Source organism: Artemia sp. Qi Xiang Cuo, chromosome 16 (genome assembly GCF_049724085.1).
Source record: "Artemia sp. Qi Xiang Cuo chromosome 16, ASM4972408v1, whole genome shotgun sequence".
NCBI lineage: Eukaryota > Metazoa > Arthropoda > Branchiopoda > Anostraca > Artemiidae > Artemia > Artemia sp. Qi Xiang Cuo.
Window position 1 is genome coordinate 3,009,073 of NC_142809.1, and position 24,032 is coordinate 3,033,104.

The following is a 24,032-nucleotide window of genomic DNA, read 5'->3' on the forward strand; positions in this document are numbered from 1 at the left end:
TAGTCATTATCCTTCGTTTCAAGTTTAATTTGAGTATTAAAATTAATTCTTACTCATTTTAAAATGTATTTATCCATCTATATCAATATCTATTATCTTTTTGCTTGATATTATTTATTGCTTTAATTTTTCTTTGTTTTGAGTTTCATTTATTCTTTGATAGTAATTTGCGGTCGTTTTAAGCTTGAGTTGTTATAGGACTGTATTTCTGCTGACCTTAGAGTGGTCAATAGAACATTTACTTTTATTTGAAAGACCTGGTTTTTGAATTTGATTTTTTAATTTATTAGAAATAAATAATAAGATACATGCTAACCATGCGAAAAATCTAATTTTCCCTGTTTTCAAGATGGGAATGCCCAAGGCCTCAAGAAGACCGCTTTAAATCATGAAAAATCAATGGGCTGTCTTGAGACTGGGTTTCGCCTGAATTTTGAACCTATTTGGGCCAAAATTGATATCTTATGGCACAGAATATAAAAAAAAGCTTTGTTTTAGCACGATCTTTTGTTTTTTGTTACTTAACAATGTCAACATCCGTTAGGAATTTATCAAAATCTTGATAATATATATGGTATCCATACCATTGTTAGCTAAAAATTTATGAATACGCACGGAGCTTACCAAAGCATTCACGTCATACTTTAGAGCCTGTTCTTAAGATAAGCGGATCAGAACCTGCTGCTTAGATTTTTAGACCATGAAAATCAACTGGACATATTAGAATTTTCCTTACCTGAAATTTTGAACTTCTTTGGGCAAAAATTAAGGTTGTGTGGCACAAGACGGAAAATGCCACTTTGTTATTATTTGTCAAGATCTGGGGTTCAGAATCTTCTGTTTAGGGTTTGGGACCATAAAAGATCCATTAGCTATCTTTGAGTTTTCACTCTCTCATCATTTGACCCTCTTTGAACCAAAATTGATGTTTTATGGCACAAAAGACCACTTTGCTGTGGCGATATCTTTTTTGCTACTTAATAATTCATTAGTTAAGGTGTTTTTTTCAGATGAGTCCTCTTTCTAAGCATAATAAGACCACTAGTTCGATATAATCATCACTAGGATAGAAACAAAAGGAGAAACATCAGTGCTTTCCCTACAAAGAATGTGATTTTTCTTGTTGTTTGAGATAGGGTACTGTGACTCTCCTGTTTATGAGTTTCGGCCATTCTATTTCCAGCTTTCTTGATCTTTTTCGAGGTTTGCATAAATTTGATTCCGTAATAAATTTTTACTTTTAAGGTTAATCGAAATCATAGTTACCATTTTTAAACCAACTTGAAATGACAACTTTACTCACTATAAAAGTTTATTTTTTCAAAACAAATTTTTGAATTTCCGGTTGCTATGACCCATCGTTCACTCTTTACTAGGTTGCAGCTATTTCTGAAATGGGGAACCCCCGTAGTAAATCAATAGAGAAAATAAAAATTACTACTCTTTTAAAAGTAAAAAAAACAATCGAATTGTAAAAATCCATGTCAGCATAAGCAAATCCATGAAAACATGAATAATTCCATGGCCGTGGAAATCAAAATGAAAGAAAATTTGCTCTTTAAATTTATTTATTCCCAATTTTTTTTTCAGATTTTGCATAAAAATTATATAATAATTGCACCAAATTAAGAAATTCACGGGCCTCTCCAATATTTGTATCTTGTAAAAACTCGTCTTAATTCTCACTAAAGGTATATGAGCCTTCATATGATAAGAAACTAAATAATAAGTTCTTTTACAAGACATGGCTGGAATTTTTGCCCAAAGTTTCCACAAAAGTTCCCACCAGAATGTTTTCTATGGGGTTCCTACTTACTCATCAGCTTGGAATGGAGTAGTGTGTACTTATTTGTATGTATTTACTGGAACTGAAATTATTTGAGTAAGTGTTTGGGGAATCAAAAAGCTTGGTTAAGGCGTTTTATGACTTATCTTATTAAGGTGCTATTCGACACAATAGTTCGGAAAATATTTATTTCAACTTCGGCAAAACAAAGGCTATAATTTTATTAAGCTTCTGGGCAAAGAATTGGTAAGTTTCTAGAGTTGGTATTTCAAGTGCTGACAGTCTCTCAAGGCATGGTTTGTGTCAAAGACTGTGAACTATTTTGGTAGCTCAACTTTGATCTTTTCTTAGACTACTTTATCCCTCTTAAAGATGTCATATTGGCTAATCATGAATATGATATGATAATATCAAAGTAACAATGGTATGATCGATCCTGAAGTATAAACACTTTCAAGTCATAAAATATAACATTAGAAACTCAGTAAATAGGCTTAGACAATTATTTTAGGCTGCTCCCTAATAAATTACTCCAGTATTTCTAGTAAACTAAAATCTATACATGTAGCGCGTAGTGAACTGAACTACTACTCGGCTGTGTCAAACCAAAAGGCGGTAAGTAACATGCTTTCAAAAACTAAGCTTTAAACTTATACCCAATAAACAGAACACGCTCGATCAATTGGTCTAATCAGAATGTGTTTATCGTCTTTTTGTCTCGAGCTGTTCAAAGCTGTTTGATCCCTTAAAGAGCCGTTTGTTGCATTTCTCAGGCTGTCTTGCAGGCCGAAAGGGGTTAAGTACACCAACGGGCAAGTCCGGCCCTTAACTCCTGTTGGTCTGCCGTGGATATCAGTAAAACAAGTTTTCAAGTTGTCACTTAGCATCTTTTGGTCGTCCACGCCGGGATTTTTTCGTCACTTCCATTACTGTCTGAAGAAAAGAAGAAAACTAGACTATGCAAAATGAACAGAGGAAAGCGCCTTTTAACTGAAGCTCTGAAAACGGCCCAAAACAGAAGAGAATTGTTCGTTTCGCAGTAACGGAGAGATGTTGAGAGCGATGTAGATCTCCAACAAAATGCCAAAGTCAGACGTTTGTGAGTATTGCAATGTTTTTAAGTTGAAGGATAGCGAAGGCTCCGCAACAGATTTAGAAAAACAGGAGTATGAGTTTCATCGGTAAATGGCTGAAAAGGCACGAATCCAGCTACAGAGAGACGTGAAGGATATCTTTTCACCAAAAACTTTGGTTTTCACTGTCGATACGCAAAAAGTTCTAATACTCCCAATAATGCCTGCTGTTAAGGAGTCTTTTTTCATGACCCACCTGGTATACTTCAACGAAACGTTTGTGCCTACAAAAAGTCAAACCACAAGGTCGGCTCATCTTTCAGCCTATTGCATTGTCTGGCACGGGGCAACTTATGGAAGAAGTGTAGACGCAGTTTCTTCAGCTTATCATGCACTTTTTGACAAGCATAGGGATATAGATGAATTCATATTTTATGCCGACAAGTGTAATGGACAAAACAAAAATTACATTCTTTTGTCAATGCTATTGAGGATTTCGAGCGAACTCTGGGCACCCGCCAAGATCCCCATCAAGTATTTGACGAAAGGTCATGCTCATGTGTCTGCCGATGGACTCCATAAACTTGTCGAGGCTAAAATTAAGAAAAACAGAAATGTTGACGACTTTTGTGCTTTGAAAAAGCAGATGGAAGATTCCAGGAAAAATACTGGTGTCAGGAAGCTCTCCATCAGCTTTTACAAGTGGAAAAATGAAAAGTTCTCCAAAAAGAAGAAAGATAACCAACCGGTGCTGCTACAGAAAGTAGTTGAAGTTGTGTTCAAAAAAGGTGAATCCTCTATGTTTTATCGTGAGGATTTTGAACAGGAGCTTGTCTCTTACGATTTCCTTACAGTGTCAGCGAAGAAAGAACTTGGTAAAGGATTGCTAAAGTCTCTGAAACAACCGAGGGGAATAAATGCCTTCAAAAAAGGTGAGATCATGACAAAGTTGGTACCACACATGAGAGACCAGAGATCCAGAGAATTCTGGGAAAAGATAGCAATGGAAGACAAAGCATCTGACCTCACTTTTGAGGATTGTGAAGAACAAGATGGACTATAATGATGTTTCCTTTTTTGAGTTCCCAAAAGTTTAATTGAAGTCGAATGTTGTTCCTGTTTTCTGGTCGATTTCCAAATAACCGAACAATTCTTTTATACGTTCTTTTACATTAAAATAGTTGAAGTTATGGTTCTGAGAATGCGATACATAGGAGAAGTTTCTGCGCGATTTTGACCCCTGCTTTCTGCCTCTCACAGGCGTGGGTGGCATCAGAGGGTAGTTTTCAACATGACCTATTCAGTGAGTAAGAAAAAAAATGTCAGTAAAAAAGTTTAATAGCTGAAAACATTGTCAAAACTTAAATTTTTTCGCATTTGAATTAAAACGGCAAAATGGCACATGCCTCCTTTTGGTCTGCGGAAAAACGTGAAAAAAGGAGATAAGTGACAAAAGTGCCAAAAGTAAATGGAAAGTCGGATTTTTGAAAGCACCACGTGATTCAGCACCAAAAATTACGTCTGGTCATGTTCAGAAATGATTCCCAGCAACTTATTTTCCTAGTTTTAAATTGGGTTATTTGTTTAAAACATTTTTCGCGTCTCCTCTAAAATTTACAAAGTGTCACTTACCACCTTTTGGTTTGCCACAGCTGTACTGGCCCCAAGTGCCAGCAGTGGATTGATCTATACTTTGCAAGGCAATGCCTTGCAAAGTATTCGACCTACACAACACAAGGCCGATGTGTAGGTCGGATAGTTTAAACCCAGCCACCCCAAGGCCGGTGCAAACACCTATGCAGTCACAACTATCGTTAATCCATAGACAAGTCAATTAGTGACCTTAAATATTGTATTCTAGCGTACATTTCTGAGGAAATATTTTGGCTATGAGTTTAAAAACAATTTTGACTACTAATAACTTTTTACTATGTAAAAACAACAAATACCTTCAGTGTAGCTGTGAGAACTAAGAATTGGGTCTTTTGTAATGTTTTTAACATTATTTTTCATTATCTGAAAGAACTCTTTTTGGAATCATACACGTTTTTTCACTTTGACGTCATCATATTTATGTTCTATCTGTGAATGAATTGGTGCCTTTAGAGAAAATATATTCACCCAAAAATGTAGTAACTTCGTTATTTTTGATCTGCTGATATATAAGAAGTATTTAAATAAATGTGGCATCGAGTAGTTTGTTTATTTTTATAAGACCCGAAATTTTTTCCCAGGAATGGCGTCAAATCTAAGCACGAGACTAAGTGCTTAGATTTGAAAAATTGTATACAAACTTTGGACAGATGAGAGTTAAGATTCAATCATTTTAGTTTTAGCCTGAGTCTATCCTGTGAAGTTCAAAGGATGAACAGCGTTTGTGTCCATAACTTTATTTGCCCTTTTTTGGCAAAGTTAGAAATGCACCCAGACAAAAGAAGACATGAAAACGCTGGGTTTTAAAGCCTTTTCAATTTATTTTGCAACTACAGCAGCAGCGAATAGCAAGGAATATTGGAGAGAGGGAAATCAGAATTCACTGGCTAGATCAAGTTGTTCACTAGCAATAGCTTTCTTTTAATTTTATTCATGGAATCAGACTTAGGAAATGGTGAGATTGAATATCACACACAGGCTAAACACATTTTCTGTTGAAAAGTTAGGGTAGAATCCTAGCTTAGCTACTTTTTAGTCTCTTGGAAAAGGATTAGGTTAGGAAAATGAAACTTTCAGTAATGAATCCAGGGCCAAAACATAGGGTAAAAGACCTCTCTTTGGGAGACCACTTCTTTGGCATTCTGGGAAAATAGAGATGGGTTTTTGGTAAATTTTTACCATATCATATTATTGACTTACAAATAAAGTGAATATACCACTCAATGCCTTTTTGGTAAATATTTGCCAAATCATATTATTGAGTTATGAATAAAGTGAATACACCATTTGATGCCTTTTTTTATGCTGATTATGAATAGCCTATAGCCTGTTAATAATTTCTATGGGAAATGAATTTTAACCCCCCACCCCCATATGTGCAAATATATAGGCTATCCTGAATTGACATATATAGGGGGGGGGGGCTAAAAGGTCAATATTTACCAAATCATATTATTGAGTTGGGAATAAAGTGAATACACCATTTGATGCCTTTTTTTATGCTGATTACGAATAGCCTATAATAAGCATTTCTATCGTAAATGAATTTCAGCCCCCCCCCCCCTATATAGGGTATACCTAACCTAACCCTGAATTGGCATATATAGAGGGGGGGCTGAAATTCATTTCCGATAGAAATGCTTATTATATTTGTAATCAGCATAAAAAAAGGCATCAAATGGTGTATTCACTTTAGTCCTAACTCATTAATATGATTTGGTATATATTTACCACCTTTTTTATGCTCTTTCCAAATATAATAATCACATTCAATTCAGGGTATACATTGCTACCAATTCAGGGTATACATATGCACATTAGGAGGTGAGGGTAAAATTTAAAATTACTTCCTATTTACATCAGAAATAAAATTTGTTAATATATTCTCTGAGGCCAACCTGACTCTTATACATGATAATGGTAATAAGCTTACCTAAGCTATGGATGTCAGGTATTGTGTAATCTTGGAATGATAATTTCGACAGGACCTGTGCCTGTCACAGGTCCTGTCAAAATTGTTCGGTTTGTTTTTAGCAAAATTGCTAAAAACAAACCAGCCATTAATAAAGACAATGGAGAGTTCCGCATCAGTGAAATTTGGGAATCCATAGGCTAAGAACTCGCAAAAACTCCACCCTACTTCTATAGACCCAGCCTTTTTGAGATCTACTAGGATAGCGGCCATCAATGCCTCTACCAAAATCTGGGCCATATTACAACAATAATTCCAGGTTCGACTTATTATTAGTGTTGTTCAGTGATTTTAGTTATATTTTATTTAGTGATTTTATATTCTGACAAGAGTCTTGAATTTGAACCTGATGATGACAGGCACAGGTCCTGTCAAAATTATTGTTCCAAGATAACACAATACCTGACATCCATAGCTTAGGTAAGCTTATTACCATTATCATAGATAAAATTTGCCAACCCCCCCCCCCCCCCCTAATGTGCAAATATATACTATGAATTGGTATATATAGTGGTGGGGGTAAAATTCATTTCTGACAAAAATGCATAAAGTTCTATGAAATCATATTATTGAGTTAGGAATAAAGTGAATACACCATTCGATGCCTTTTTTTATGCAGATTACAAATATAATAAGCATTTCTATTGTAAATGAATTTCCGCCCCCCCCCCCTATATAGGCTATACCAAACCCTGAATTGGCATATATAGGGGGGGGGCTGAACTTAATTTGTGTTAGAAATGATTATTTTATTCATAATCAGCATAAAAAAAGGGGTAAGGCATTGAATGGTGTATTCACTTTTGTCCTAACTCAATAATATGATTTTGTAGAACTTTACCCAAAAATGATTATTATATTTGGAAAGAGCATAAAAAAAGGCATCAAGTGGTATATTCACTTTATTTGTAAGTCAATAATATGATTTCGTAAAAATTTACTGGGTTTTTGGGCCACCCCTATTTTAGGCCTACTATAGCATGATGCAATGGGAAGGTAGTAACAAGAGTCTACCTTCTTGGTGTAATTTGTCAGCATAAATTAAAAATGTGGTCTCTGTTTTGACAAGCGATTAAAAAAAAATTAATATTTAATATTTGTGATTTATAGAATAGGCCTAAACATCAAGCAATAAAAGTTACATTTTTAGAATCAGAAGAAAATCAGCTTTCTGTTAATATGTGAATAAAACTGAAACACTTAAGTCAAAATAGGACAGTTGGTATTTCCAACAAGAGATTCTTGCAGATAAGTTCAATAAACCAATAATTTCAAGTGTTTGATCTTAAATGATTTTAGTAATAACTATATTGGTGTATAGCTTAGGTATTTACTTTAGCTTAGGCATTGATTTTACTTTAGCTATTTTAGCATAACTTTAGCTATTCATTGATCAATACAATTCTTCTTTGGTAACATGGTGTGATGGTTTTAGTTTTACATGATTTTGCTTGATTAGATACTAGTGTTTTACCCTACTCTGGGAAGGTATTGCCAAGCTTCTGTATTAACTCTCCTCTTATTTCTAAGTCTAAGAAATTTGTTTACTTAACAGATCTATATACCTATTGAAATTTTGACAAAACAACATTTTACCTTAATTTCAGTTATTGGTTTCTTTTTCTCAGGTTTTATTTCTGAAATTATGATTTCTGTTATTTTAGTACAATCTTGTAGAATGTAGTAGAATTAGTGGAATATCAATTGTTTTTTTTCTAAATTTGGGAAATGTATTTGTAGAGATTTGAAACTTTTTATATGCAAAAGATATCGAATTCTTCCACCTTCTTTACGCTTCGACCTACACTTTGGCAAACAATCTGAAGGCCCGTATATTCAGAGAATGGGTTTCAAAACTTTAACACATATCTTAAAAGACCAAAGATCCAAAAGATATGTCCTTAGTAATAAAATATTAAATTTCAAATCCTTATTATATCAGATTTTGTCCCCTCAAGATTTTCACCAGATTTTACAAATCTTGCATAGGTCTTTCCAACACATATTCCATTTAGCCAAAACTTGTATATTAGAAAAATTCCCAAAACTGGAATTCCAGCAGTTTCAACAAACACGGATTTTCATTCCTAGATTTTGTCCTGGCCCTCCTTTGGAAAATCTATCCTCTTTAAGGTTTTTTACATCCAAGAAGCTAAGTATTCTTTCAAAAGGACCAAAATTTGCAATGGCTCAAACACACGTAAATACGTCAGAAATAATTACAGGCATGGAGTCTGCTATTTTTAGCTCTCATGGTGAAGTCAAAAATCCAGACCAACTCAGAGGTGAAATTGTAAAGAGTATTCTTGATTATAGGCCAACTTTGTCACTTTCAACTCAATCAAAGGAGGAAATTCAAATCCTCCAAAACTTAAAAAAAGACAAAAACATTGTGATTACAAGAGCAGACAAGGGAAATGGAGTTGTAATTATGAATTCTGCAGATTATGAATTAAAAGTTAACAGCCTTTTAATGGATTAAATAAAAAAACAAGTTTTTTTAACTGAAAGTAAGGAATGATATTAAAACTTAAAACAAACAGAAATTATTCTGTATATGAAAGGGGCTGCCCCCTCCTCAATGCATTGCTCTTTAAAATAAAGTTTTTTATTGTTTAAAAAAATAATATTTGTGAGAAAGTCAAACTTTAGCTTAAGAGTGAGGCATTGAGGAGGGGGCAGCCCCTTTCATATACAGAATAAATTCTGTTTGTTTTAAGTTTTAACGTTGTTCCCTACTTTCAGTTAAAAAAACTTGTTTTTTTATTTAATTTTTGAATGTATGCAGGTTTTGATTTTGGCTGCCTGTACATGAATAATTAAAACAAAATTTGCATATTAATTTTACTTTTATTTGGTTAAATGGCTTTCTTGAAACTTGTTTAATTTTATTTACAAATGTTTTTTATTGGTAATAAATATATGTAACTTATGAATTAACTTACATAACAAACTTCTATATTAATATATTTTTAATATGTATATTAGGGGGCTCACCCCCTAGTCAATACCTCACTCTTTAAGCTAAAGTTTGAATTTTGGTCCAATTCTTTAAAAATGACTCCTTAATCACAAAGGCTGTTATTTAGAATAAATAGCTCTTATGAAAGTACTAAAAAATCTTTGGCTTAAAGAGCAAGGTATTGACTAGGGGGTGAACCCAATCATACATGTAATATTTTCTTTTCATTTTAAGTTTTGATGTTACTTTGCCAACACCCCCCCAAGTTTTCAGTTGGAAAACTTGTTTTTTTTATATTTAATTTCTGATCTTTTTTTTAAATAATGATGAGAAATCTGGGGCCCCCTTCATAGCAATTTCCCTTCCCCCATAAGAACTTCCTTCATGGAAAGATCTTCCCAAATAACCCCTGATCCATCCACCTCCCTACTACCAGAAAAAATCCCCCCTGAAAACGTCTGTATACTTCCAAATAACCAATACTATATGATAACATTGGGTAAAGTTCATAACTTTCAGCCCTCCCCCCAGGGACTTTTGGGATTAAGTCATCCTAAAGCACATAGTTATCGTATTTTCAACCATGCTGAACAAAATGGCTATCTCAAAATTTTGATCAGGTGACTTTGGGGAAAAAATGAGCATGGGAGGGGGCCTAGTTGGGCTCCATTTTTTTGGTCACTTAAAAAGGGCACTAGAACTTTTAATTTCCGTTCCAATGAGTCCTCCCATGATATTCTAGGACCACTGGGTTGATACAATCACCCCTGGGAAAAAAAAACAAACAAATAAACACACATCCATGATCTTTCTTCTGGCAAAAAATGGAAAATTCCACATTTTTATAGATAGGAGCTTGAAACCTCTACAGTAGGGTTCTCTGATATGCTGAATATGATGGTGTGATTTTCATTAAGGTTCTATAACTTTTAGGGGGTCTTTCCCCCTTTTTTTGAAAATCAGCCAAATTTTCTCAGGTACATAATAATAATAATATAATGCAAAACAAATAGGCCACAGGGCCTCTACAACATAACTTTTGATGGGTAGGACTAAACTTGATGAAAGTTATATATTTGAATTCAGCATTGAAATCTGATTCTTTTGATGCATCTATTGGTATCTAAAACCCATTTTCTAGAGTTTTGGTTACCATTGAGCTGAGTTGCTCCTTACTTACAGTTTGTTACCACAAATTGTTTGATAAAAATATTTACAAAGAAATGAAAATTGATCCCATGGACAAATACACATAGCAGTTGAGAAGAGAACTAGGAATTTTAAAAGATAGTAGACTAATTACCCCTTAAATGTACAGAAAATTTTACCCCAAAGTTTTAGGGTCTGCCTAAAATCCATAAGAAAGATATTCTGTTACATCCTATTGTAGCATGTTATAGTTCTCCAGCTATGGGTATAGGAAGTTTCTTAGCCACCATTTTTAAGCCTCTTTTTAGCACACAGAAATCCTATACAAAAAACTCCATAGATCTTGTTGAGAAGTTAAAGAATCAAAGTACAACAGACAAAACTATTTTATCTAGTTTTGTTGCAGTTTCTATGTACACTTCATGCAATGTCCATAAACGTGAGCAGGCCTTACAAAGAAAATTAGAGGAAAATTCAGCTTGGTCAGATTACAAAACTTTGGAAATTGATACAATAATGACCCTTGTTTGTCTTTGCAACAAGTGCTCCTTGTATTTTAAATTCTGAAACAAAAACTTTCCTTCAAATCATGGGCTTATCCATGGGCACTGTCTTGTCTCCTTATTTGGCAAATTTTTACATGGATTTCATAGAACAATCTGCTTTGAATAGTTTCCACTTAAAACACTCTCTCTGGTTTTGTTTTGTTGATGATATCCTTTCTGTTTGGGAGCATGGACAAGACTCTCTAAGAGATTTTTTGGCACATTTGAACTCATTTGATTAGAATTGCCAGTTCACAATGGAACTCGAAGATTTAGGTAAGCTGCCTTTCTTGGACCTTTTGATTATAAAAACTACTCCTAGCCTTGAATTTTCTATATATAGAAAGCCGACTCATAATAATCAATATCTACTTTTCTCTTCCCATCACCCTCCTTCTGTGAAAAGAGGAGTAATAATCTCTTTAGTCAACAGAGTTTTAAAAATTTGTTCCCGTAAATCATATAAATTCTGAATTAAACTATGTCAAGGATATTCTTTTCTGCAATGGCTACCCAATCAAACCTATTGAAAATATCATAAATAGACAATTAAAAAAGATGAAACAACAAAATAGGGAGCTCGTCCCCCTTGATTCAGTTACCCCGGCTATTGAGAAAAAAACTTTCATCACTTTACCTTACATCCTGAAACTTGGCCATAAACTTGGAAAAATTTTAAGAAACATAATCTCTCTGTTTCTTTCAAAACCAAACAAAAAGTTGAACATTTGTTCAACTTAGTAAAGGATACAACTCACCCTGTACTGGGTAGTGGTGTCTACAGAATCCCATGTTCATGTGGGGAATTTTACATTGGTAGGACCCATCAACAACTAGGTGAACATTTGCATGAGCACAAAATTTCAATAGATAAGTCCCTGAGATTAAAAAATTACAATGACAACTTTGATTTGGCATTGGCTTCACATATTTTCATAAATCCAACCCATCTGGTTCTTTTTGACAAGGCAACCTTAATATCTACTGTAAATGGCCCACCACAAACTTTTAAAGAGGTAATTGAGAAAAAAAAAAATACATGAACCAAAATTTAGCAATAAATAGAGATATTTCATTAAGCCCAATTTATGACAGTTCAATTTTGAAGGACTCTATAAATATTTTTACTCAGTATAACTTGAAAGAACCTATTTGCACATCAAATGATAAACGAATATATAGGCTAATTAAAGTAATACCAAAACAAAGGGTTATTGCCCAACCGTCTTGAAAGATTTCTTTTTCATTAATTCTAATCTGGTTTTTATTTAGTTTCTGTTCTGTCGTTGACAAGTAAACTTCGAAAGGTTTGATTTTCGTTGGTTTCTTTTTCTTTTCTTTCCTTTCGTTTAGCACTGAGGATGACTTGATGGAGGTCCTTGTCAAAATATTTGCTTATTTCTTCTTCTTCATGGTTTGCCACTGGCTGACAAAATCATTGTTTTTTTGCCTTTTTTCATTTTATTTTTCATTTTGTTATTTTCTTTCCTCTCTGAGTTTCATTTAAACATAGCAAAGAAGACAAATTGAGGTCTAACACAAAAATTGCCCTTAGGTTATTACTGATAAGAACTAGGCTATACTGCCTTTCCATCATACAAAATTTCCTTATTATATTCCCTTGTTTCAAACTGTTGCAAACACAACTCAATTCATAAAATTAGCAATCTAAAAATACTTCTCTTTTTTCCCAGCATGTCTCCTTTTGGAGAGTTACTATTCTGCAATTCTGCTTTTTTTTGTTTTTGGATATTTACAAATAGGATATGCTCAAATCCAGCACTGGCAACATTGGACTAAATTAGCAGAATTGATTTCCAGTGCCATCTTGAATGAACAGTTCTTTTGTCAAGTTTATTACTGCAAAGAATAATGGACATTGTCTAAGGTTAATCTCCTTCCCGCGGCGGGTGGACTTCTAGACCAGCGCGTCACAAGCCACCCGCCTCTATGTCACTACGCTCACTAATGTTTTGGCATTATCAGATGCGTGCGTGGTGTGTCAGATGTCAATCGTGTAAATTCACCCTTTGGGCTGTAAAAGGACAGAGCGAGGTAGCAACAGAAAGCTCTGTGAGAAGTGTATTAGGTACGAGAAAAAGTACAACTGCAGAAATAAGCGTTGTCAATGCTTCACATGAACTCCTATTCAGAAAACAATCTGAAGAAATACAGAGAAATGAAGAGAAATACTGATAATAATAGAAGGATTTATTTTGTAATCGTCTAAGTTTGAAAGGGCGCTCTGTACTCATGACTCACTTTTTGATCCCTTCAATAGCCCCACCTCAGTTTATTGGGAAGCATGTGTCCCGGACTGTACCCAGATTTTTTCCTCTGATGATGCTAACAATATTTTATTTGTGTCACGAAGCGATACTTTGATTTTGCACGATTTTTTTCTGGATGTGACGCTCAATACTCCGAGACGGTTAGAGATACGATAATAGTTGTTCTCTTCAAAATGGCAGAGCTAGAAATAGAAAAGTGCAAATTTGTGAAACCACTTATGAGAACAACTTTGACTAAAAATAATTGACTAGTGGACGGGATTCTAGATTATTCGAGGTCCGGATAAGCAGGGTTGCCATCTAACCGAGGCTCCAGAGAGGAAAAAAATCTGAAAAAAGAGTGATTATGGGTAAAAAAGAGTGACATCAGAAAACGAAATCAGAAATAGGGATTCTTTGTCTCTACAGACAGGTCTAGTCAATCTAACCTCGTTTTGTTGTTTATATGCATCACTGTAATTTCCCAAAGATAGGTCTAACATGCTTCCTGATTGTTTGAACGCCCTTTGACTACACTTCTCTGCTACAGATGAGTCTTTCCAAGGGGCTAAAGACTTTCCAAGGGGCTAAAGTGAGAAAGTGGACATAGCTCAGTTGCTTTTGACATAAAATGAATACCCAAATAGTGAGAATAGAAGTTCTAATAAAATACAAAAGAAATTGAGCAAATTGAATCAACGATTTCTGCAGCAACAGGGGCTTAAACCTCGTTTACGCAAAAATATAGAACCTACACAAAGGCACTAAGCAAACGTTATATATTGGTTATATTAATACTTCCAAGAACCAATCCAATTTGACTACATGATAATATAACACGAAATAACCAGTTGCGTTTACGAAGTCGCCACTTGTCATTCACTTTCATCGTCAGACCAGTCGATTTCACTCAAGTCTAAACTATCAGAATTGCTCCAGTGTTCTGCTTCCATATTCGTCCTCTTTGGCTTGAGAACGCGCATCTTTTTTGCAATAACTGGCTCCGTGTTCTCTTTACGCTTCAAACCTGGAAGGTGTGCAGGCCCGCTAGACTTATATTTTGCTTCCGAGTTTTGCTTCCCAATTATTGTTGTTTTTTTGGGGGATGGGGGGAGGATCCCGTCACTGCCAAATATTGTTTTATCCTCAATCTCCATTTCTTGTTTTTTTTTTTTTTATTGCAAAAGATTATACAAAGTGTAGAAAGCTATATCTCTTCTTCAGGCACGTACGCAGGGGGGGTGGGGTTGGAGATTCGGGCCTCATTTAAATCCTAATTTTTTCAAATTTTAAGACTTTATTAAAATTTTCAAAAAAATTATAAAAATAATTTCCACCTCAGAAAAAATTTCTATGCGTTTACCTGTCCTCCCGCTATTTGCCAAAAATGTATTTGGTCCCTGAGTTCAAGAGTACCCGTATGTGCTTATTCCAGCCAAAAGTAAATAATAATTATTGTTTTTTTACGATTTTTCTAAGCTGTTTATCGGCAAAACCACTTACTATATAAAAAAAATGATGTGATACAATAAGAAAAACATCAAAAGGCACTCAAAAATGTTGACCTTAAACAAAAATACAGAGTCTATACAAAGGCACTAAGCAAACGTTATATATTGGTTATATTTATACTCCCAAGAACGAATCCAATTCGACTACATGATAATATAATACGAAATAACCAGTCGTGTTTACGAAGTCACTACTTGTCATTCACTTTCGTCGTCAGACCAGTCCCTTTAACAAGTTTATAAAAAATATGAATAGCTACCGTGTTCTTAGTCCATATTCTTACACTTTTGGTCGAGAAGGCGCATATTTTTTTCAAAAAAAGGCTACGTGTTCTCTTTAAGCTTCAAACCTGGACGGTCTGCAGGCCCGCTAGACTTATTTTTTAAAGCAGCTAGAATTGATGGCGGTTCTCTAATTGACATGCTTCTTAAAATTCTTGAATCTAGGATTTCTGGTAGTGACGATTCATTCCAAAACTGATCAAGTTTAGGCAATATCCTAGATCAGTATTCCCTCGATCGCGGAACAACCACCACTTCCCAGTCGTGCTCGTTGTGGAATACGACTAAATGGCATTCGTCTCGATTTGCGATCTCGAGCTGTCCTTGTATTTGTCCATAATACTTGTGGTTTTTCTTCAACTGCGACCCCGAATGTGGAGGCACCAAGAAGAAATTCTTTACTGAGCCTTTTTCATTAGCTGCTTCTCTGATTGTCTTCCCCTGGGGGATATTGTTTACAGTTGTTAATTGAAGTGGTGTGCCATTAAGCAAGCAATCGTCGAGAGAAGCGGCAAGATATTGAAAATTTAAGTGTATTAGAAGGCCCATTTCTTCTCCTTTTACAATCGGCATGCCTAATTTGCTCTCGTATAACGCAAGAGCAACAGACTCCAATTGCAGACCTCTAAGCATAGCCACAAAATTGAAAACTGCACCCACCATTCCGAATAGCTTTCACGATCGGGGCAGTTTTTGTGCTGCTTTTTCGGGATGCGATTCTATGGAAGTAAGTGCTTGTAATGCGATTCGTTCTCTCATAAACCCAATTATTGTTCCTCGACGGTCCTTTAGTATTTTCATGAAGCTGATGAAGCTAAGTTTCTTTCAGATTTAAGTTACGTTCTACATATGCAACCTTTGCCGCCTCCAGTTCTTTGGTAGTCATATCAGGCTTGTTGCAATTCAACCTGTAGTCTTGGTCACCATTAGAATAACTTCCGTTACTTTTCTTTTTCGCCTGATAGCTTCCTCCCATAGAAGTGAAATGCCTCTTCAAACTGACTCTCGACTGGGCCTGGAGCTTGGCAGTCTTTGTGCAGTAATCTTTTGTTGTCTTAGAAGGGCTAAAACCAAACATTTTTTTCCACATCATAGAATGCCATTTAGGACCTAATGAATAGGATAGGCTCGTGGTACGACCAACATTTTGAACGACTTATCTGTTTTCCACCTATGAGCTTTGCTGCAACCAACATGTAATTCTATGCTAGGTTGGTTGTAGAGTCATTCTTTAGTAAAGCCGCCTTACCACTTACATTCTCGACACCTCCTCTGACGTTTTCTATTACTTTTTTCGGGAAAATGTTCCAGCGTTCCTCTACCAAACTCCTTTCTGGTAATTGAGTTCTTTTGGCACAGCCCGCGTCACAATATGTGTGATTTCCAAACACATGGTCGGGACCTCTCCGTAATAGATGTTTGAGATTCCCAACAGTCCCGTTATCCTCTGAGTTTTTCTTTATGCTGCCATGTAAGTTCTTGGTAAGCTTCTGAATGACATCAGTTGTTCCTTCAAGATCTTTTTCAAACTATGAAAAAACTGTGTTGATAGTTTTATAATTTATGTACTTACCGCATTTGTTTTAGATTAAGCCATCCTTTGTTCATCTTTTTTCTTCTGGTCATTTTTATGTAGTTCTCTTAGCTGACAAACTCCAATTAAAGACAAGTTGACAGTTAAACGCAAGCATTACCCGTCCTAGCCTGAGGTATGTTTCCATTCAGGGGGTATAAAGTGGGGTTATGTAAGACAGGAGAAACAGAGTAAAAATTTAATTTTGTTTATAAATATATATATAATTAATGAATTGGACTAGAAATCTGAAAAGTTTGGAATAAACTAAATAAAAAAAGAGCTACAATTTGAAGTTAATTTCGACTTTTTCGCTTTTATCCAAGGCATGCAAGAGTCCAAAATATAAAAACACAAAAACAAGCGTGGAGGAATAAATTAAAAGAATCTAGAATTTTCAATCTGACCAATTAATTTCAATTTTTTTTTTTAATTTATAGTACTTTCGGTTGCTTCAAATTTTCCATTTCTGAGGCTCCAGACCTTTATTGAAAAAAGCTACTAGGTTTCACATTAAATTTTTTTTTTCTATTTCCTAGTAATTAAATCAGAAAAAAAAACGGCCAAATTTTAGATCCTTGTCCAAAGATCACTTGTACAAAATTTCATTGTGCTGGTATGTCGGGTCAGAGAGCAAGATCTCTTTTCGGAGCATAGGAAAATTAACATTGCAATGAATTTAGCGACATTCACCTTAAGACACTGATTTTTGTATAATATAATTTAGCTACTTAGCCTTTAAGGCACTTAAATCTCTGCCACCTGTATTAGTCCAATAGGCTTGCTACCTGTGCTCAGAACCAGTAGGCTTGGTTTTTATTCATATGGCTGAACAAACCCTTGGCATCCTAGTGTAAATTTATAGTAATTTTAGGGATCAAGATAATATGTTTGTATTGTTAAGGTCGGTAGGTTTTTATATGTCTAGAATAACCCTGATTGTGGGTCCAGAGCAGGGAGTTTAGGGGCTAATCCAAATAGCCAAAATATTTCAGCTAGTAATTCTAACAGTAATATTTAAAGTACAAAATAATCTAATTTTTGAAATGATAAAACACATATGAACACCTCATTCACCTGGTATTATAAGCAGAAAGGTTACATCCAAATAATAGGCCTCTCACTGATCTTTCTGTTCCATCTGTGAAGTTAGGGACTGGGATTCTGAGCTCAATATCTGTCAGATCTACCCAGCATTATCAACTTGCACTGAAAATGTATTTTTTACTACTTCTGCACAGAAAAATCACGAGCACATTCATTTTTAGTTTTTTAAATTTTCCCTACATAAATAGCATAATTTTTTTTTCAACAGAGAACCCCACCAAAACAAAATCTCTGCAGCCATATTTGATTAGTTCATTGTGGCTCACTACCAATTTAAAACAACCAATTCTTTATTTCCCCCAAGAAACTCATCTTCATCCTTGTTACTAGTCCTTTCTTCTTGCTTATGAGGTGTTGTAGCTTTCTTTTTATGTGCTGTGAGCTTTGGCTTCTTTAAAATTTTACTTTGAGTTTGCACTTCAAACTTATTTTTTGGGAGTATCTGCAAGGATTCTGGTCCTACCATGTTTTCTAGTACCCCCACTGATATACAACTGTAGATTTTGGGTATGGTCTTACTGTTTGAGGTGACTGGATTATAGCTGCTCCTTTTTGGGTTGTTGGTATGTTGGCTTATATCTTGCTGTCCCTCTTGTGGCTCAGCCATGTCAGTCACACATTCTGGGGGGAAATCAGACTCAGAAAATAAATCTGGATTAAATGGCCATATGGTTGTCTTAATAACCCTATGGGTATGTTCTGAGGACTCATCTTATAAATGTAGTGAGACTTCATGCACAGATATCCTTCAGGCAGGACTTTGTTGATACCAAGAATCATAAGACTATTTGACAGCTTATTTCAAAGGACTATAAACTGACATGTTCAAGTGAGAAGGTGGATTCATTTTTGCTTACATTGATGATTTGAATTGATACATGGCTTTCAGGATTGGTAAGAAACAGTAGGACATGATTTTCTAAAGTTGCATTGACTTGTTTTTGAAAATATTTAATGTACAAGTAAAGATTGTTGGCTGTCATCCAACCACTTTTATGTGTAAGACCATTATATCCAGGAGGTCATTTTAAAACATTCTTTCAAGGGCTTTAACACAAGGAAAGACATACACTGGGGAAGTTGTGTATGCACTTGTGCTCACAAAACAGAGTAAGGTGATGTTCTTTGGTCCTTTCTTTGCAACAATGCATGGGGCTTGTATAACAATAGAATCCCAAATTGGTGACAAAAATAGTCAATTCAAGTTCTCAAAAACTGTACAACTACAGTGACAACTGCAGCATTAAAATCCACCCTATTTTACTTGACTGGTGTTTCCTAGCTTCTGTGTTGAAAGCTCAGAGATCTGCTGCATTAAGCTTTTCAACCAATCTAAGCCAGCCATCTCATCTTTATCCCAATTTTTGGGGACTACAATGGACAGCATCAATACCCAGTCATATGCCAACTTTCAGACATCTTTTGTACTCAAACCATGGTTTATTAAACTGCATTTCTGAAGTTTGTTGTTGAGCTTTTTTTTTTTTTTTTTTTTTTTTTTTTTAAGTAAATATTGTTAATAGAAGCCACAGTCACTACTGAGACTGCTAATTCTTGTGTATAGGCTATTTCAACCCCTTCAGTTTTGATTCTACAAAAATATTTCTCCACGGGCTTAACTGTTGTGTTTCTTAAGGCAAACTCTTCAGAAGCTTTATCAAAAGTTAGTCCTTTTTGTCAACATAAACTCCAAAGATTTGAAGTACCAAGAACATCAAAGTAAACATATTTTTTACTTCCTGGACTGATCTTAGGTCTATTCATACCTAGAAACTACCATTTTCTTTGATTTTTCTTGTGCTTGTTTCAAAATTATAAGACATGCTCAGAAGAAGAGTTTCTTTAAAACAAAAATACCCTTTCTATCCTTATTTTTATTAAGGGCAGGTAACATTCTTTATTATAGAATCAAAAGCAACTCTTTGATCCTGAGAAAACAGCAGTTTATTTGGCATAAACAAGCCAATCCATGCTGCAGATTTTGCAACTCTATTCTAGAATCCTATTCCTCAGGCACTTTATTTTGGTATGTCCATTCATCAAGCAAGAAGTAGTCAATAATAGGAAGATCTTCAGCAAGGCAAACCTCCAGCCTGACATCAATTTTGTTGCTGCTCTCAAGCCTACCAGCTAACGCTGAAAGACAGCTATACAGAAGCATCATCAATTTACTGCAGCACAATAATATTTGCTAGTTGATTAGATAGATAAAAGCAAGACTTATTTCTGACCCATAATCATCTGCAGATGGAAAATTGTTGTGAAGCCAAAAGGAGACCAAAGTGGATTCCGGAAGGCTTGGTATTTCCAGAAGACACAATTGAGAAATTTATGGATGCACCAAATTTTGTCCCCCAGAACAATGAAATAAATATGCAAAACTAATTTAGTAAATATGACATTGCTTTTTGCTATTAAAACTCAAAAATTATCAATCCGTTCTGTCCCAAAGACAACTACTTCCTCCAAAGGATTGGTATTGCCTCTTTACCTTTTAGGCGTCACATGCAATTAGCTTGCTTTGTTGATAATTCACTTTTTTAAATTTAGGGCCAAATATTACCAATCACTGAGTAAATGCACAACTATCTCTAGGTACCTTTTTAGAATTGGTTCAACTCAGACTGAAGCTTTCAGAGTCATGCCACTGATCCCTGTTCTCACAAACAGAGGGGCTCAAGTCTAGCATGCTAACCACTTGACTATGAGTTACAGTTTGTAAAACCTGTCCAGTTAGTAAATGAGATGTGGTTTGCACATAAAGTACTGGGAATAGATGTGTTGGGTTGGTTGAAGCTTAAAGACTTTACAGTTTAAATGAAAAACTTTTCAAACCAATTTTTGTTTCCTCCAGTCTGTTGTCAACCTATACCACAGTCTTGTTGTTGTCAACCTATACCACAGTCTTGCATCAGCCACCTGGTCTACTGGACACGTCCCGCAGCAGTGGTGCAAGGCAGCAATAGTCCCAATACACAAAAAAGGCTCGAAGAAAGAATGTGACAACTACCAGCCCATCAGCCTCAAAGCCACCAAACCAGAATCCTGACCAAGATCCTGCTCTGCAGAATTCAAGCAATCACTGCCTCTGTTCTTGACGAGTATCAAGCTGGCTTTCCATCAGGACGATCAACTATTGACCCAATCTGTACTGTGCAGCAGCTGATGGAACGGTTCATCGAGTTTAACAGAGACCTCTATTAGCTCTTTATTGACTTCCAACAGGCATTTGACCTAATATGGAGGAAAGGCTTGTGGCATATTATAAGACACTACGGTGTCCCAGATGAAATTGTCTGAATCACTGAGGAAATATACAACCAATTCAAAAGTCAAATACTGACCACTGGTGGGCTCTCTGGTAAATTCCCAACAACTTCCGGAGCCCTGCAAGGATGCATCCTCTCACCGCACTTGTTTAACCTGTTTCTGCATGCCAGCCTCTCCCTGATATCCGTCAAATATGGAGCCAGAATAGGAGAAATCCTAATTAACAAACTAGCATATGCGGATGACATCGACCTGACGTCCTCTACCGCGCAAAAACTCTAGAGTCTGGCTGACTACATATTCAAAGCAACGAAGCCGTTTGGTATGCAGATTAACGCAAACAAGACCAAAATCATGGTCACATCACGACAGGAGATAATAAACCCTAGTAATAGACAGTGAATAAGTGGAAACAGTCGATAAATTCCTTTACCTCGGCAGTCTTCTGACAGCTGACAACTGCCACACTGTCGACATCAAACGCCGCCTCGGTCTTGCCAGCCGTAGCTTCAAAAGACTATCAAAGATCTGGAAATCTAGCCACCTTTCGAACCATCTGAAAGTGCATCTGTTCAACAGTCTGATCATACCCATTGCTCTGTATGGGTGTGAAACCTGGACATTAAAAGCTGAAAATGAGTGCAACCTCCTTGCGCTCGAAATGAGATGTCTGCGCTGGATAGCCAAGATCAGATATACTGACCATGTCACAAACAAAGAAGGCTGAAGTCGCAAGACACTGTCCTGAACAAAATCCGAAAACAGCAGCTGCGCTGGTTCGGCCATATAAAGCGAATGAATCACGAACGCCTGCCCAAGATCGCACTAGAAGGGACAACTGAAGGACTTCGAACACGGGGAAGACCGCGCAAAAGATGGATCGAAAACTTTAACCGACAACGCATTGCCCAACTATCCCAAATTGCACTTGACAGAACAGCATATCGAGCCCTAGTTCATCAGATTCTGGAAGGAGTGGCCCCAAGACGTCCCATGAGGATTTATGGGACTTAAGTAAGTAAGTAAGTAAGTGATACATAATTCAGAATGAAGATATAAATGTATTATAGAATTTATGGTACTGTATATAAATTTGTAACTAAAATCAAACTCAGTAATTTTTGGCTACTACATTAGTGGGGCATACAAACTGCTCCTCCCATTTGGTCTTCCATCAGTGGTCAAGTGTATATTACCCTGGAACACATATTTTGGCAGAAACTTTCTCAAAATGCTTTTGAAATCAACTCAAGACTTTGAAACCTACTTGTAACTTCTAAAAACATCTAATAATAACATTACACTACTAATTGCAAATTTTTACATATGTATTGAAATAAATTAGATTCTTTAAAATCCAATGTTACAAAGATGAGGCCAAGTTTCCCATTTAAGAGAGATATGACTTGTCTACCCGTGAAAAAATCCAATGTCTATGTCCTATGGAGCACTTGCATCTTGGTCTGGCTTTGTATAATAGTTGAGATAATGATTGTACTGCCTAAATGTATATACAGTGGTTTATGGTGAGCTGTTCACTTCAGACAATTCTTTTTAATACATTAGAAAATCCTGAAGCTGAACCCGTTCCCCTCTCCAGAGCACTAATTAATAATGAAATTTGATATTTCTCTTCTTTTCTTTTTTTTTCACATTGTGAATAAAACTTCCAAGATTAAAAGAAAAATAACACATTTGATGCTAGAATTTATATACATTTGAAACCATAAGGATATTATCTCAACTTCTTATTATAAAATATTTTTAGATACACCAAAAACAAATGAAAATTCTCCTACAGAAGCAATTGATTCCAAGAAACCAAGTGACATATTAGAAACAATCACGGAAGTGGCCAAGAATGGTGACCCTAAATATGCTTGGTCAGATTTGAAGCCAATCCTTAAAGAAAGAATAGAAGATGTTTTAACTACACTGCAGGAGACAACTCCAGAAGTTCCTGCTGTTAGAAATGTTGAACCGTTTGTGTTTGAAGAGCTGAAAAGCAAGATTCTTTCTAATTTGGATTCTTTTAACAGGTAAGTGAACATTGATAAGGTCAAGGTCAAACACACTCAAAGGTAAAAACAAGGTCAAACAACCAAAAAGTGGTAAGGTAAAAAAATAAATATGATAAGATGTTTTTTTTTTCCTTCAGATGGTGCTTTAATATGATAAAATGTAGGCTACAACTTAAGGCAACATGATATGATATGATACATTTAACCTTAACAACAACTTACGCACAAAACTCAACATGGTTCTTCCAAAACCAAATGGTTGACATGGGGTGAATCAGGTCAAAAACACATAACATCTTTTAAATTCACTCTAATAAGAAAGAAGGAAAAAAATAACAATAATAATACTATGAGGACAAAAACTACATACCATGTCTGTATTATGAGGCTACACTCCCCAACCAGCAAACAATTACAACTTAATTTATATTGGATCAAAATCTCCTCCAAAAGAAACGAAACTAAAATTCATTCTTAGTTAATAATTTTTCTTAAATAATTTCTTAGACCACACCGCTTTTCCGTTTACGAAAAATTAAGCAAGAAAAAACCTGTAGTGTCTGCCAGGTCCACGTTTTATTTTATTATGAAGGGCACGACATTATGGAATAATTTGGAAAATGAAATGAAGAAGGTAGAAAATTTTAGTGATTTTAAAGGAAAACTGAAAGAAAAATTATTTACGAAAAATTAAGCAAGAAAAAACTAAAAAATTAAGCCTAAATAAAACTAAAGAAATCAATTGGCCCAATGATTGACATGGCAATCACAGATGATTGAAACCACAGAAGAGTACAATAAGTACTCACGTAGGAATCTATTTCGGTGGAAACACGAATTTAAAGAAGCATATTTTCA

The 24,032-nt window shown here is 35.4% G+C and overlaps 1 protein-coding gene across 1 annotated transcript in view; it reads left to right on the top strand.

Annotated features, from left to right (window-relative positions):
* Positions 1–5,335: 5,335 nt before the first annotated feature.
* Positions 5,336–24,032, top strand: part of LOC148942481 (uncharacterized) — a 55,862-nt gene continuing 37,165 nt past the window's right edge. Inside the window, exons 1-2 of the mRNA XM_089102056.1 lie at positions 5,336–5,467; positions 22,922–23,192. Of these exons, the coding sequence (XP_088958182.1) occupies positions 5,446–5,467; positions 22,922–23,192 (293 nt within the window). The 5' untranslated portion in view covers positions 5,336–5,445. The remainder of the gene's footprint in view (positions 5,468–22,921; positions 23,193–24,032) is intronic.